This window comes from Panthera leo, chromosome A3 (assembly GCF_018350215.1).
Source record: "Panthera leo isolate Ple1 chromosome A3, P.leo_Ple1_pat1.1, whole genome shotgun sequence".
NCBI lineage: Eukaryota > Metazoa > Chordata > Mammalia > Carnivora > Felidae > Panthera > Panthera leo.
In genome coordinates, this window is record NC_056681.1 from 69833099 (window position 1) to 69848380 (window position 15282).

A 15282-nucleotide genomic window follows, 5' to 3' on the forward strand; every position below is an offset into this window, starting at 1 on the left:
AAAAGATCTAAATACATTTGCATAACTTACACACACTATAATTCATATAGATGATATTAAGAAGAAATAAAATAATGTAATACCTTTACTTTTACCTATGGATTTGATGAAATGGTTCCAAGAAGAAAGGGTTTCCATACAAAGAGAATAGAGAGAGAAACAACAGTAAGAATTATGAATATATGTAAATGTAGTACTCTTTGAAAATTAAACAAGACAAGAAAGCATAAAAAAGGGTCTGAAAATACATGGAGATATAATCAGTATTTGTTAAGAAATCTGCCCTTTTTAAAAGGAAATACATGCAAGGAAACTGAAAAGTCCATGCTCACTTTTAAAAGATTACACAAAAAAGAAGATACACAATGACTATACTATAGGTAGAAAAAGTATTGATTCTGTGAAACACTATACTCAGCATTCTAAAAGCCAGAAGCCAAAGATGTCTGGATGTTCCCAAACTGCCATGCATGGGTGAAAAATGGACTCTTTCTGGTACAGTAGATTAAACTGAATATACTATTTCAGATATTAACTTCTGATGGTTCTCAGTTTTTCTTTACTATAGCTACCCTTAACTGCATATGCTTACAAATGTATGCAAAGTCTCAATCACAAATTCTTATGTCTCATTTATTTGCAGATATTACAGTGCAAAGAATGAAGGAAAATAAAAGTCAAAGGAGCAAACCAAAATCTAACAAATAAAGGGGAAAAAACATATGAAAAAATGTGAACAAAAGTTATGTATTTAATTTGCAGCCAGATAATTTGCAAGCATTTGCCCATCCTTTGCAGTGATGGTTTAAAGCAGCTACAGAACAAGAAAACACTGAAAGCAGAGTGGAAAAGGAACAGAGCCCATACCTTGGTCGCCCATCATCAGGTGCGCCAGACCTTGAAGGGAAACAAGAGCACAGTCAGCAATAAACAAGGGAGCATGGGAAGTCAGGGTTGTCACGGTGACAAAAATGTTCAGTGACAGACATCTTGTTTCCTATGAGACATGTCTGTATCACAGAGGCAAATCAAAAAGCATTCTTTCAACCCCTGGTTGGAATGCTTTGGGGCAAAGAGTTAATAGTACTGTAATTTAAACACTGGCATATGCTGCTCTGTGTATTTCTTCAATGTATCAGTTGGAACAATGAAGAGCATGACTTAAAATCCAACCAATCCCTTAAATATTGCATCTGTCCTTCATGCCCTTTGATGATACTGCCACCACAGGGCTTGTTATAAAATTATATTTTTTAAAACCCAAAGGAATATCTGAAACATGGGCTGGGTCTGATCTTTTTCCCCTCATCAAAAAATGAGAAGTTTTATAATTAAATTAAAAAGTCCTTAGTCACACTGAAATGATAATGCAGAAATGTCTCCTTGTCTGACACATGTAGCAATTGACTAAGCTTGTTCAAATACAAAAATATATTATTAAACATGCAGCTGTAAAGTCAGAATTTACTACAGAATGTTTTTAGGAAACAACGGATCAGCTTTAAATAGGCTCAAGAAATTTCCCATGGAGGACAAAATTATTTAGTCTTTCACCTAAACATTACCTAAATAATGAACTATGAGTTTATATATATATATATATATATATATATACATAATACATATTAAGTTTTATGTTTTTATATAAATACTAATTTCATCAGGGAAGTTTTCTAAAATAATACTGAATTCCCTTTATTTAAATACTTATTATGTGTTACTTGACAACTGACTTCAGATTGAAGTTCACTCCTCTACTAAATACTGCTAATGTTCTTAAAACAAACAAACAAACAAACAAACAAACAAACAACAACAAGAACAACAAAAACTCTTTCACTATCCAAGAAGGTATTTTTTACTGAGAGGCACTAATTCCTAGTTCTTCATTCCATATTCAGCAACAAAGCTTCTCCTCAATCCATGTCTATTTCAAGAACATGGGAAAATGTTACAGCAATATAGTAATACATACAGCAATTTCAATAAAATTTATATTTCCTAGTATTATTTAAAATATATTTGAGACTTTACTGAGCTACATTATACATTACTTGCACCAATACTGAAATAATGTGCATTATTTCCTTAAAATTTTAGGAGTATTTAAACATTCCTGTGGGGCAGTACATTTACAAATCAACATATAGTCAAAATATAAAGACAATTTAACATAGAAGTTTAATGCTTCTGTAGTATAGCCTCTTTTTGTATTTTTCAAAGTGATTTTAACAAAAACATCACACAGGGAGATTAAAAAGTTTATGATCTGTTGGTGATGATGTGTAGATTATATAATTTTTCATGTAATTTCACTTTTAAAACTAGTACATGTATTTTCTAAAAAGAGTTAATAATTTTTTGTAGAGGAAATCAGGGATTTATCTCTATATTATATTATCTCTATATAAGATCTAACTTTTAGAAAATATATAAAACGCTTCTAATGGTGGTTTTTAATACGTCCTCAGTAAGGATGGAAGTTAGTAAGCCTCAAAAACATCCACATTCCTCATGCTAGACTTTCTTACCTCTAAGGGATCCCCACTAGAGTGCCAAAGTCATGTTATAAATAGGAATGTTACAATTATGATTGAATAGTTTATAGGCTATACTCTGCAAATCTTGTCAAAATTTTTCATGGGATGCATGTGTGAGGAAGAGGCATTCAGGCTTATTAGGCTGATTTTAAACCCCCTGGAATGCAAATGGATTTAAAAAGAAGGAACAGAAACATGGACTATTTTACAGAATGTTAAGGAAATGCAAAAAAAGTTGAAAAGATACTTAAAAAATCAATCTCAATTAACATGCATCATATAAATGACACTGATTTTGAAAGATGTCAGAACTTCAGGGTAATATCCTCCTTATCAAGGCATATTCACATGCTTTTAAAATTATAGTATAGAAAAACAGAAGCCATACAGAGAGCCAACACTTGGAAAAACACTCACTGATGATTACTTTTGAAGTTTTTCTCTATTTTATTCAAATAATGGAATAGAAATGTTCAGCAACTAAACAATTATATTGTTCAGAAAAGTTTCACAAATAATATGCTGAAACCTGCTCCTGACCAACTTAGTATCACCATGAATTGTTGAGACATCAAATCTTGGTGACTTCAACAGCTATTTATCTGTAACCTCAGATGGGAAGTCTTTTTCTAAGAAATCTGTCATTCTGTAAAAATGTTCATTATTTTTACAGAATGGCTCTATTTCAGAATATCGCAGCAAAATGAAATACGTTAAACACTTCTGAAATATATACGCTAGTTCAATGTGTCTGCAAGAACTGTTATGCTGTGATTGTGTAAGTTGATAGAACATCAACATCCCTTACACAATTACCTAGTTAGCACTCTTATCCTTGAGAGATTTCTTATGCAGTACACTGACATACATTTAAGTTCTTTAAAGATCAGAATGTTGAAATATGTTTTAGTTTGTTGGATTCGATAGGAAAAAAGTATAACTTTCTCAAAGTTCCTTGATAGAGATAATTTCAGAAAAAAATCTTTAATGACTATGGTACTTTTATTTAACAGACACAGAATATCACAAACATACTTACCAGTAATCACGTTGGAGTGTTGTATACTTTCATTTCCAATGGCCAGTGGTTTATTTTTTGAATCTAAGTTTATGCCTCTTACTTAGAGTCAATGCTTTATTCTGTTTTTATATAAATCAAATCATTTGAAATTAAACCAATGAGCTTGGGGTGATGAAATGCTAAACATTTCCAAAAGAAAATAAATCATTTTGATCAAGAAAAAAAATGGAGACCAGATCATGCACTGAACTCTGAAACTGCAAAGAAATACTTTCTCATTTAAAACAAAAGAAGAAGGATTGTATCATTTTTTCCATACAGAACACTGCAATAAGCATTCTAAGGTTTATATGGCATGCTGGAATCCATCAAGGGATGGATTTAAGGCTGAAGGAGTTTCATATACTTAGGGACTGACGGGGCTGAGGGTGTGTGTTCTATATGAAAAGTGATACACAATCCAGAAATCAACAAATGCTCAGAAATAAGTTCAACTTACCGTCTAAATTCGAGATGTACTCTATTAATACTATGAAATAAAAGGCAAATGAGAGTTTGAAAATAAAGTAGAAAGCACCCACCTTCCACATTGTTGTCTTCTGAAAGCACATGACAAGGAGGGAGAGAAAAGGAAAAACATTCATTAAGCAGCATGCAGACTGGACCTTTGCCTTTGCATGTCTTCCTCATGCAAGGCATCAAACACATCATGCAAGTGCTCCATCGCTACTGTTCAAAGGGGAAAACAAAATCATGGGAAGCAGGTTCCCTCCTATTGGCAGCATTTTAAGAATGTGAGACAAAATTTCGGTACACTGTCATGTCCTGAGCAAGGAATTTTAAAAAGTCTTTCACTGTCCTGTGCTAAGCAAACATTCTTACATGTCACTGATGTGGTTGTTCTAGGCAATTATTTTTAAAGCCTTATTATTATTATTATTGTTGTTATTGTTATTGTTATTATTTTTACAATTCCAAAAGATTATATTCCTAAATCTGATCTGGACTTGGATAAAATAAAGCCCACTGCCAAGAGCCATGAAATTTCACTTAAAGACACCCCAGTTCTACATCCATGTACCATCATTGCCTTTAAGTATTTCTAATACTTTTTTTTCCATAAACACAAATAAACCTATGTAACTAAAATTTATAATTTGGTTTATTTACAGTGTGTTAATAGTTCGTTACAAATAATGGTAGTTTACTGAATTTGTTAAAAAGTTATCTTTTAAATCCATTAACTAGAAGTAATCACTGCAAGAGAAGTGATGTTGTTTTATCCATTTGGGGGCTGCCCATTAGGGAAAATTTATCATGGTTTATTCAGTTTGTACTTCTGTTTAGGGTATCAGTATGAAAACTGTTATTATAATGACAATATTTGGTAAACTTTCTTTTATATTTCCATATAATAGACATATTTACATATCCTCGTATATTTACATGTATTTCCATATGTGTGTGTGTGTGTATATATATATATATGTATATAGATATATACACATACACATATATGTGTACACAAGCAGATTTTGCATGTATTTCCTACACATAATCAATGCAAGTGTATGGGATTTGAACTATTTTCAGTAACTACTAAAAAATTCAAGTACACAGGGCTCAAAAATGATACACAGGGCTCAGCATACAGTAAGAAATGGAAGAGAAACCTGTCTTCCAGGAATAGGGCAACAGCCAGGTTTTAGTATTTATCACAATGCTTTCAATAATAAAATATATCCCCGTTTACATTTCTAGTCTTATTCTTTTACTTAATTAAATAGAATCTTAAAAGTGGTTATTTGACCAAAAGTGTTTAGGAAGAACAAAACAATAGCAAGAGTAGGAACTGGGAGAAAAATAACTTATAAATGTACCATTTCATAAGGTTAAACAAATAACTCTAATTGTTAAAATTATTAATGGATTAAAAGTCATCAATTTTGTTTAAAATATATCAACTGGAAACTGAAATATCAACATAGGCACTTTTAGGGATATGGTCTTAACAAATATAATAGAAGAATGCTAGTGGATAAATGTGTACAATAGCATCTATACAAAATACTACGTTTGCCAGAGTTTATTTTAAAAGAAATAACAAAAAAAAAGACTGAAATATTTGGTATGTGATATTCATTTCCTGATTGGTTTTGGTTTCTAATCTACTAAATAAGAAACTAGACTGAATTTGCTACTTTTCAATGGCAACTTTGACATGACATGGACACAAAAATTAAAGATTTATTTTAGGGGAACCTGGGTGACTCAGTCAATTGAATGTCTGACTTCGGCTCAGGTCGTGATCTCACGGATTGTGAGTTCACGCCCCACATCCAGCTCACTGCTGTCATTCAGCATAGAGCCTGCTTTGGATCTTCTGTCCCCCTCTATCTGTCCTTACCAGACATGTGATCTCCCCCAAATAAATAAATATTTAAATAAATAAATAAATAATTATTTTGCTATATTATATGAGATATCATACAAGATACAGATTATATTAATGTTTAAGATATACTTTCGTTTTATATTAACTGCCCTCTGAAATTTTACTCCCCATTTAAGGTGTGTTTTTATTTTTTTAAGTAAGATTTTTTAGTATAGAGGGTAAAACAACAAAATCAGGGAATTTAGAGGAGAGGCAACTGCCAAAAAAATCCACCAATTACTATGGCACTACTTAATTTCTATAAACAGAGACTGGCATATGGTTTTAAGTAGCACAGTCTCAGGAAAAGGGTTTTGTTTTGTTCTTGGTAAAGTGCTGCATGAAAACTTAATAGTAAAAGGAAAATGAAAACCAAAGTAAAACAAGCCTAGGATTGACACCAATCTTATAAATGTGCTAAGAAAGATACTAGGAAAGGAAGCTGTGGTAATAAAATCAAGGTCATTGATTCAGATCCCCCGCAAGTGAGTTCTTTCCCTTCACCGTTAACTAAAACACAGGGCCACTGATGGCACCATTGATCTTGACCTGGCATCCAGCATGTTTCTGAGTTTTTATTCATAAAGAGAACCAGCTTAACTAATGGGACCCCCACTACGCAAATCCAAGGCATGTCCAATGTGTAAACAAATCCTAACTTGACCAAATTAAGAAAAATGGTCTGTCTCAAAAGACTCAGATTAAAAAAAAAAAAAAAAATCAAAGTAGTAGAGTAAATGAAGAGATAATATATTAACTTCTATATTAAAAAAAAAATAGAATAAGAAGAAAAGGAAGAAAAGTGGCTTGGAACAAACTTTACTGAATTTCAGACTCAATCACATAATTAAAAAAAATGTTCTCTTTATTTGTATCATTCTATTCTACGCTTTTGGTATTTATGTTTTGGCTTTAGTTGATTTAAACTCTGGTAACCTACAGATGATCCCTACATTACTTCAGAATCTGGACATAATTGTAAATGGTAGCAGCTCTCCCATTTACAATCATTTGCCAGATGTTTTTCCTTTTCTCTTTCCTTCGACTTGGTTTTTGGACTTCAAGAATATCAAGTTTAAAAAGAACAGTTTTCCTCATCACATCAACTCTTGCTTTCTTTTTGTAGATTCTTTTGCAATCAAATAGTATTTTGATTTTTAACAGCAACAGAGACAGGGGCAAAAATTGGCAAGCCACAGTATAAAGTTAAAGAAGTACATTTTGCTTTAGTGTTAAGGTAGAAAGCAGTCCATCCAGCCTTACCTGTGCACATTGTCAAGTTAGGGAAAAGCTCTTGGCTTGCAGAATACCCTGGCTTCTTAATTCTGATGACCTAATAGTGCTGTGTACATGAAGTGAGTCTTAGTAATCAACTTTACTATGATGACCATGCCACCTCTAAAGAGCACACTGATTTTTTTTCTTTTGATTGTGAAAATAAGGAATAAAATCATGAACAAGATACCTTAAATTTTCTTTTTCTTTCAGATAAGATATGCTTCCCTCACAAAAATGGGAATAGGCACCAGAACATCAGTTATGTTATGAATAATTTGTGTGCTGTTGACATGAAGAGAAGCTGCAGACTGTTAAACTGTATGTTTTTGAATTACTTCAAAAGAGCATCTCCAGGAAAAAAAAAATTTCCTTTGGCCTCCCAGCTTATAAGAATCCAAGGACAGGAAGTTTAACTTATCATGAGGTTTTTTTTGCACATAATTTTACATACTTCTAGGAAAAGAAAAATGAGCAAGAAAACAAATGTATTTGTTTCAATGTAAAGAAAATCAGGAATTTAATGATGACCAGGAGATAAAATTGATATAAAATATCACCAGTAACTCCCTTTTGTACAATCAGTATTTAAGGTTAGCAATATGAAAGCTTCATCTAAATCTACAAGCAAGAGTCCACTTATTTGCTACATTTTAAGTTTAAAATTGGCTGAAACAAATTATGGAAAGAACCTAAATGTCCATCAACTGATGAATGGATAAAGAAATTGTGGTTTATATACACAATGGAGTACTACGTGGCAATGAGAAAGAATGAAATATGGCCTTTTGTAGCAACGTGGATGGAGCTGGAGAGTGTGATGCTAAGTGAAATAAGCCATACAGAGAAAGACAGATACCATATGGTTTCACTCTTATGTGGATCCTGAGAAACTTAACAGAAACCCAAGGGGGAGGGGAAGAAAAAAAAAAAGAGGTTAGAGTGGGAGAGAACCAAAGCATAAGAGACTGTTAAAAACTGAGAACAAACTGAGGGTTGATGGGGGGGTGGGAGGGAGGGGGGGGTGGGTGATGGGTATTGAGGAGGGCACCTTTTGGGATCAGCACTGGGTGTTGTATGGAAACCAATTTGACAATAAATTTCATATATTTAAAAATAAATAAATAAATAAATAAATAAATAAATAAATAAATAAATAAAATAAAATTGGCTGAAAGAAATCTGTCACCACTTGGGCATTCCTTCTCTGTTTTGGCTTCCTTCCTTCTCTGCTAGTTGCCAATGACCAGCTCCCTTTATTTTCTGTGGCTCCTTCTCTCCTTCATCAAAACTCCCCTTACTGCAGGTTAACTTGCCATCCAGATCTAGCCATCCAAATGGGGTATATAGTAAAAAAGCGGTGGTGGTAATGGCCAGAAGAAAGAGGAATACAGAAAAGGTTTCCATTTCCTTCTTACATACATTGAGGTTGCTAGCTTCTATACTCGCCTTTCTGGCCCCTTGCAATATATTCAAGACTTTATCTCTCATCTTGGGGATTAAATGCCAGTATAGCAGAGTTTGGTTCCCATGGTGGCACAGGATGGAGCTTTGCTTTATTTTATTTTTCTTTTGGTTTTAACAGTGAAAGCCTTTAGAAAACCTCAATCTTCTGGGAATGTTTCAAAAACTGGGAAACGGAGGAAAGCATTGAAACTGTGGGTTTGTGCAGCAGTCAGCTGGAGGAAGAGAAATGCTGGCCAGAATCAAGAGAAAGTTCAAACAACAAATGAAGCAAAAAAGGTCCATTATGGAGGCTTATGGAAAGAAAGAAACAGCCACAGCCTGGGCAGGGATCTGGCTAGTTTCCAAAATGCTTTTTTTAACAGGTGGCCTCAGCAAGTTATTTTAAATCTACCTACATGACACTCCCACCAAGCCCACTGGAATCACAGTCTTAGAGCATGAGGGGAGCCAAGTAGAATAACTAATATTTCTTCTCTCTTCACTGATTAGGAGTAAAAGAAGTAACTCTAAACCAATTTGCAGCAGCAAGGACATTCCTAACATCCCACTTGAACCCTATAAAAACATTTTCCCTGTGAACATTGTGAGCAACATACAAGTTTACTTTTGGTACAGTACACTATGATTCAAGTATATTATGGTGTTAATGAGTCCTTTGTGAAGTGGTCTGAGAAGTTTACTTTGCCTGATAGTGTTGTTCCCCTTGGAAACTGTGATATGAGTTGCAACATTTCAAAGAACTTTTGCAATAGTACTTTCCTAAGTTGCAGACTGCCTTTGTTTCTGGATCACACAGGTGCCAATTTTGTTACAAAGTTTGTGGCATTCAACTCAAAATATTCCATCTTGTTAACAGGGGAAGGAAGGAAAGAACGATGAGAGGAAGGAAGGATAATTATATGGCAGATTCTTCTGGTGCTTAAGGTGTTCAGTGGACCTGATGAAATTTAACAGGTATTAGTCAATATATCAAAATATATACTAAATGACTCACATAAACTATATTGAATATAATTTCAAATTTTATTTTCATGGGGAACTATGACAAGGATTTTGTTTTGCTTTCATAGCCTCAATTCTTCCTTACATCTAAACTTTGAGTTAACATTGCTATATTAATATCAATAGCTGAACTTAGAAAAGGAACATCACATATAAGAATGACCATAAATACTGTGACAAGAGTAGTCTACACGTGTCTGCTCATGTCACCCATTTTTACTGTTTTATTGCTTACACAGAAATAAACTCTCCTAAGACAAAATTGAGCAGGGTGTTACCAGGCATTTTCCTATCCAAACGCAACCACTGCTACACAGCTCTTCAAAGAAAGCTCGTTGAGGTGAGTCGCGCTTCCTTTCTAAAAGCCTGAAGTCATCGTATTTTAGAAAGCAGAGGAGGAGAGCTCTTGTATTAGTTGGTAGAATAAATTTACTCAGTACTCAGATATGACTTTTTTTTTAATGATCAAATGAATGGGAGACCACCTCCAGGTATATGGTACCAGAAGAGAATACTCCACCAAGTGTCCTAGGTTTTCCAACATTAGGATGGAGTAGGCAAACTCTGCTGAAGACCACTGATGGCCTTTCATTTGAGAGAATACAGGCTAGATTTATATAATTCTTTCACAAATCATTTTATTACAGAGAATTTTCAAATAAATTTCCAAATACTTCTGATTTTACTTATCTATACTTACTCAGACCAGTCCAAAATAAATCTATCCAATTTCTACGAGAAAAAAGCAAACATTTTAATTTTGGGAACACTGTGTGAAAATATGACTAACTGAACTATAATGTAAAAAAAAAAGTCCTAAGTTTAGAGTTTAATAAATTAGATTTCTATATACTGAATGAAAAAAAATGGTCCGTATAAAACTGACTAGTCAATTAAGCATATATTCATTCTTATATTTAAGAAAAATGAAATTTTATTTCAAAATAAGAAATACTTCATATTATTTTTAATTCAATGGACCTTTGCATATGTACCAAATAGTCTATAAGAAAAAATGCACTTGGGGCACCTGGGTGACTCAGTCGGTTAACTGTCCGACTTTGGCTCAGGTCATGATCTCACCATCCATGAGTTCGAGCCCCACATCGGACTCTGTGCTGACAGCTTAGAGCCTGGAACCTGCTTCGGATACTGTGTCTCCTTCTCTTTCTGCCCCTACGCCACTTATGCTCTGTCTGTCTCTCTCTCTCTCAAAAATAAACAAAATGTAAAACTATTATAGTTATCTTTTCAACTACAGCACATTTCAACAGGAGGAAGATTGGTACAAGGAATTCTTCTGCTTCTCCAAAAACTGAAATCATTCGGTCCAATAGCACCTGAGGTTGAAATATGAGAAATTACTCTTTCAGACAAAAACTGGTCAAATAGCAATAGTTTAACGTGGTTAAATCTAACATTTTTAAGTTGATAGTTTTCCTACAGACTGTGCTATTCTGTCTCCTAAATGTAATGTAGTAATATCAAGTTACATTAAAACATTTCTGAATACCTGAGAATCAATCCACAGAAAGCATACTGGAGTGGGAGGTACAGGCTTCTAGGTATGGAATGTGTAAGTCATGTGAATGAAAGAGACAGCATGAGGAATGCAGTCAACAGTATCATAGCATTGTATGGTAATGGATGGTAGCTACGCTTCTGATGAGCATAGCATGACTTATAGAGCTGTTGAATCACTATGCTGTACACTTGAAACTAATGTAACCTTGTATGTCAACTATACTTCAATCAATCAATCAATCAATAGCAACGATAAAAAGAATGGAAGCAGAAAATAGAGTAAATGAAGTTTTTATAAAATGTTTCATAAAGTTTTATGAAGATCTCAAGAAACTTCTTCTAAATGTTCAAGGGAAATAAGAACAAGAAATACTAATACTTGGGTCTTCTTACCACTTTAAAGGTACTTTCATAAATATTATATAATCTGTATCTCATCAGTTAATCTGCTATGGTTCAGTGACTTGCCCAAGACACCCAAATAGAAAGGAGAAGATGGTAAGAGTGTATAGAAAGTATGTTTGAAGGCTCTTTGTCCAGGTTTGTGTGGATTTCAAAAATTGCTTTAAAAAGAAATTGAACATGAGGAATTTGAATAATATAGGGTAAGGCTGGCATGTCTACTAAAGCTGTGTTATGTTCCTGGAACTATTACCAAATGTATCAATTAGCATCACTTTAAAAAATAGTAATATAATATGGAGTAAGAAGATTGTATTTATTATTTCTTTGTTCCTTTTGTAAGAAGGCAGAAGTATTTTACAGAAAATATTCCTTTCTTAATTGCATTGTGTGTTGATTCTGTAAAGTCAAGAAAATCTAATACTGTTTACTTTCCTTTACAGAAGAAAAGAATGCCCTGACATTCTTCTCCTCTGTACTATAGACATTATTTCTCAAAAGAAAAAATAAATGAAACAAAACAAACAGACCAAAAGAATCAAAACAAAACAAACAAAAAGCATATTTAGAAAACCTTTGCCCTACTTTAATAAGGAAAAAAGCAGTACAGGTTTGTAAATGTGTTTACCCATGGGCATTTTAACCACTAGAAACAAGAGGAAAAATTATCCACACATTTCTTATACTTTTAAAGGATTCATTTCATTCACAGCACACAAAATTTTGCATCCTGTTTAAAAATATCTGAAATAAAAGGACACTTTCATTCCTAGTCTAATATTTTGGAAGGTTAATCAATATAATATGCATTTGCCACATAGAGTGTTTTTTCCCTTTCGTTTTAGTTATAAAATGCAAATCTGATAAAAATACTACTTTTATTCCTTTTACACACACATTGTGTGATAAATCTGGGGACTGAGCAGCATGTTCTAAACTTTTAAAATTTGACTCAATAGACAAGTAGGAAGAATAACCAAATAGATTGTCCAAACTCCTATTTTCTTTAAAAAAAAAAATAGGGGTGCATGGGTGGCTCAGTTGACTAAGCATCCAACTCTTGGTTTCGGTTCAGGTAATGATTTTGTGTTTCATGATACTGAGTCCTGCGTCAGGCTCTGCATTGACATTGTGGACCTGCTTGGGTTTCTGTCTCTGCCCTTCTCCTACTCACATATCTTTCTCTCTCTCTCTCAAAATAAATAAATAAACTTAGAAAAAAAAATCTTGATGTTAAAGGCTAAAACGGTAAAATAAATTCTATATTTTTAAAGATTTCATAGATGTAGTTGTTTGGCCTAATATCTAGTACTTACTCATGCCCATATGAATGCAAGCCCATGTTGCAGAGGCAGCCATGAGCTTGAACAATTTACCCTTTATCTGCTGATTTACTGACCCATAAAATCAAATCACCACAAATACAAGCCTTAAAGGTAGCCTTATAATTCCCTATCTTATCTTTTCCTAAAATGGCTATTTGCTGCTTAAGAAAACATGTTAAAATATAGATTTCTTTTTTGGACTCTTATTAAACATATTGAAATGTTAATGCCATCATTCAGAACAGTCCATTTTATTATTTAAAATGAAACAGTATGATTATGATATGATATAACTAATTATTTCTTGACATATGTGTAAACTGCTGATTACTGGAAAGTCTGAATTCGTTTGACCCAAACTGAAGATTTAATTTTCAAAATAATCTCAAGTTACACTTTATTACATATTGATTTAAAATGTGTGGCAATGATATTGTAATCACTTCATGAGCTCCACTCTAAACATTAATACAAGCATGTGTGCCATATCTCTGACACAGGCACACATACCTATTTAATACTTTCTTTCAAAAACAAATTCAAACCTTCATACTTTTCTTAATAAAGATATTTTCCTACATAAGTTACTGTGGATAGAATAAGAAACCATTTACAAAAAATATTTGATAATGTCATCAATAATAACACAACTACTACTATTTTACTTCATTGGAAATATATTTATCTACTAATAAATAAGCAATGCATAAATTATAAATTTCTCTCTTTATCTTTCCCTCTTATTTAACTTTATGTTTGTCTATATTAGAGAAGAAAAACATTTTCTAATTGCACTAATATGTTACCCATCAGACACATATGCCTAATTACATGTCAATTAAATGAATTACAATTAAATAAAATTAAAAATTTAGTTCCTAAGTTGCAATAGGCAAATTCCACATTCTTAGCAGTCATATGTGGTCATTGGCTACCAGACCGGACATCACAGATTATGAACATTTCTGTCATCACAGGAAGTGCTTTTGGGCAGTACTGTTAAGGGTTTTTTTTTTTTTTTTTTTTTTTTTTATTTTATTTTTGGGACAGAGAGAGACAGAGCATGAACGGGGGAGGGTCAGAGAGAGAGGGAGACACAGAATCGGAAACAGGCTCCAGGCTCCGAGCCATCGGCCCAGAGCCTGACGCGGGGCTCGAACTCACGGACCGCGAGATCGTGACCTGGCTGAAGTCGGACGCTTAACCGACTGCGCCACCCAGGCGCCCCAGGGGTTTTAAGCAAGTTATCACTTCTCTGGTAATATTTTTGAATATACAGCTGTTCAAATAATGTATATGTTGTTTCCTTTTTTTCGTTACAAAGGGAGATAATTTAAATTCATAATGATATTTTTAAAAGAACACCTAAATTTAGATTTGATATAGTTATTGCATTTGTATACTGTGGAGAACTATACAATATTACCATTTTATCTATAAAATAAAAACACAGGTTGGGAAATAACTTTAATAAAAATTTTGCTTTCATGCCAAAATATCTTTGAATAATATAAGCTCTAGACAGTTATTACTCTTTTTGTCATCAGTCCCTTCCCTTGAGCCTCACAGATAATGAGAAACTGCTAAATATGTTTTGATTTTTTAAGTAAATTAAACAAGCAATCAAATATCTTTTCTCTTGTTTTCTCCACACTTTCTCAGTATTCTCCATTTAATATTATTTGTCATTGACTTTATGTGTAAACTACATAATAGTTTAATAGCAACAGTAGTTTTTAGATTAAGAAAAAGTACCCTCTATCCCATAATCTCATACAATAAATTCCCTTTCCTTACAATAAGTCAAAGATTTCCCTTTCTATAAAATAAGCCTCTTATTGAGTATTACATTAAGGGTAAATAAACCAAATGGGGAAATAAAGGGATCAGCATTTCTGCAACATGGAAATACAGGAGAAAAGAAATATAAAAGAATAAAAAGAGCAGCTCAAACCTCTAGTTAATTCTATAAAAGTCCAAGATCCTGTTAAGGGGCTATTACATGATAACAAATGCACCATTGAGTAAGCAATAAAAACTATGAGTAGGAAGAACAGAAAAATAACTCTGAATATGGAAGCATTAACTGTGGAGTAGTAAAAGAAAAAAAAAAGTGGCAAAAATATCTAGGAGATAAAATGATGAACAAGTTTTCCATAAAAATGAGTAAGATGCACAACAAAAATTTAGAGTAAACCTACCAAGTCTATTTTCAGTGTTTAAAAAAATGTAAGCTTATTCTTAAAGTTGAACAGTGTCCACTTTATTATTGAAAAGTGCTTTTTTTCCTGA

The 15282-nt window shown here is 33.1% G+C and overlaps 1 protein-coding gene across 19 annotated transcripts in view; it reads right to left on the reverse strand.

Annotated features, from left to right (window-relative positions):
- The window catches only part of NRXN1 (neurexin 1), a 1135337-nt gene that overhangs the window by 1028648 nt on the left and 91407 nt on the right, over nucleotides 1-15282 (reverse strand). For 10 of the 19 annotated variants that reach the window (XM_042932250.1, XM_042932245.1, XM_042932242.1 and 7 more), the window contains 3 exons: nucleotides 4143-4160; nucleotides 868-897; nucleotides 84-95 (listed from right to left, as the gene is read on the reverse strand). The exons of 4 other annotated variants lie outside the window; for them this stretch is intronic. In XM_042932250.1, the coding sequence (XP_042788184.1) occupies nucleotides 84-95; nucleotides 868-897; nucleotides 4143-4160 (60 nt within the window). The remainder of the gene's footprint in view (nucleotides 1-83; nucleotides 96-867; nucleotides 898-4142; nucleotides 4161-15282) is intronic. 5 more of the 19 variants (XM_042932237.1, XM_042932240.1, XM_042932233.1 and 2 more) reach the window with 3 other exon arrangements.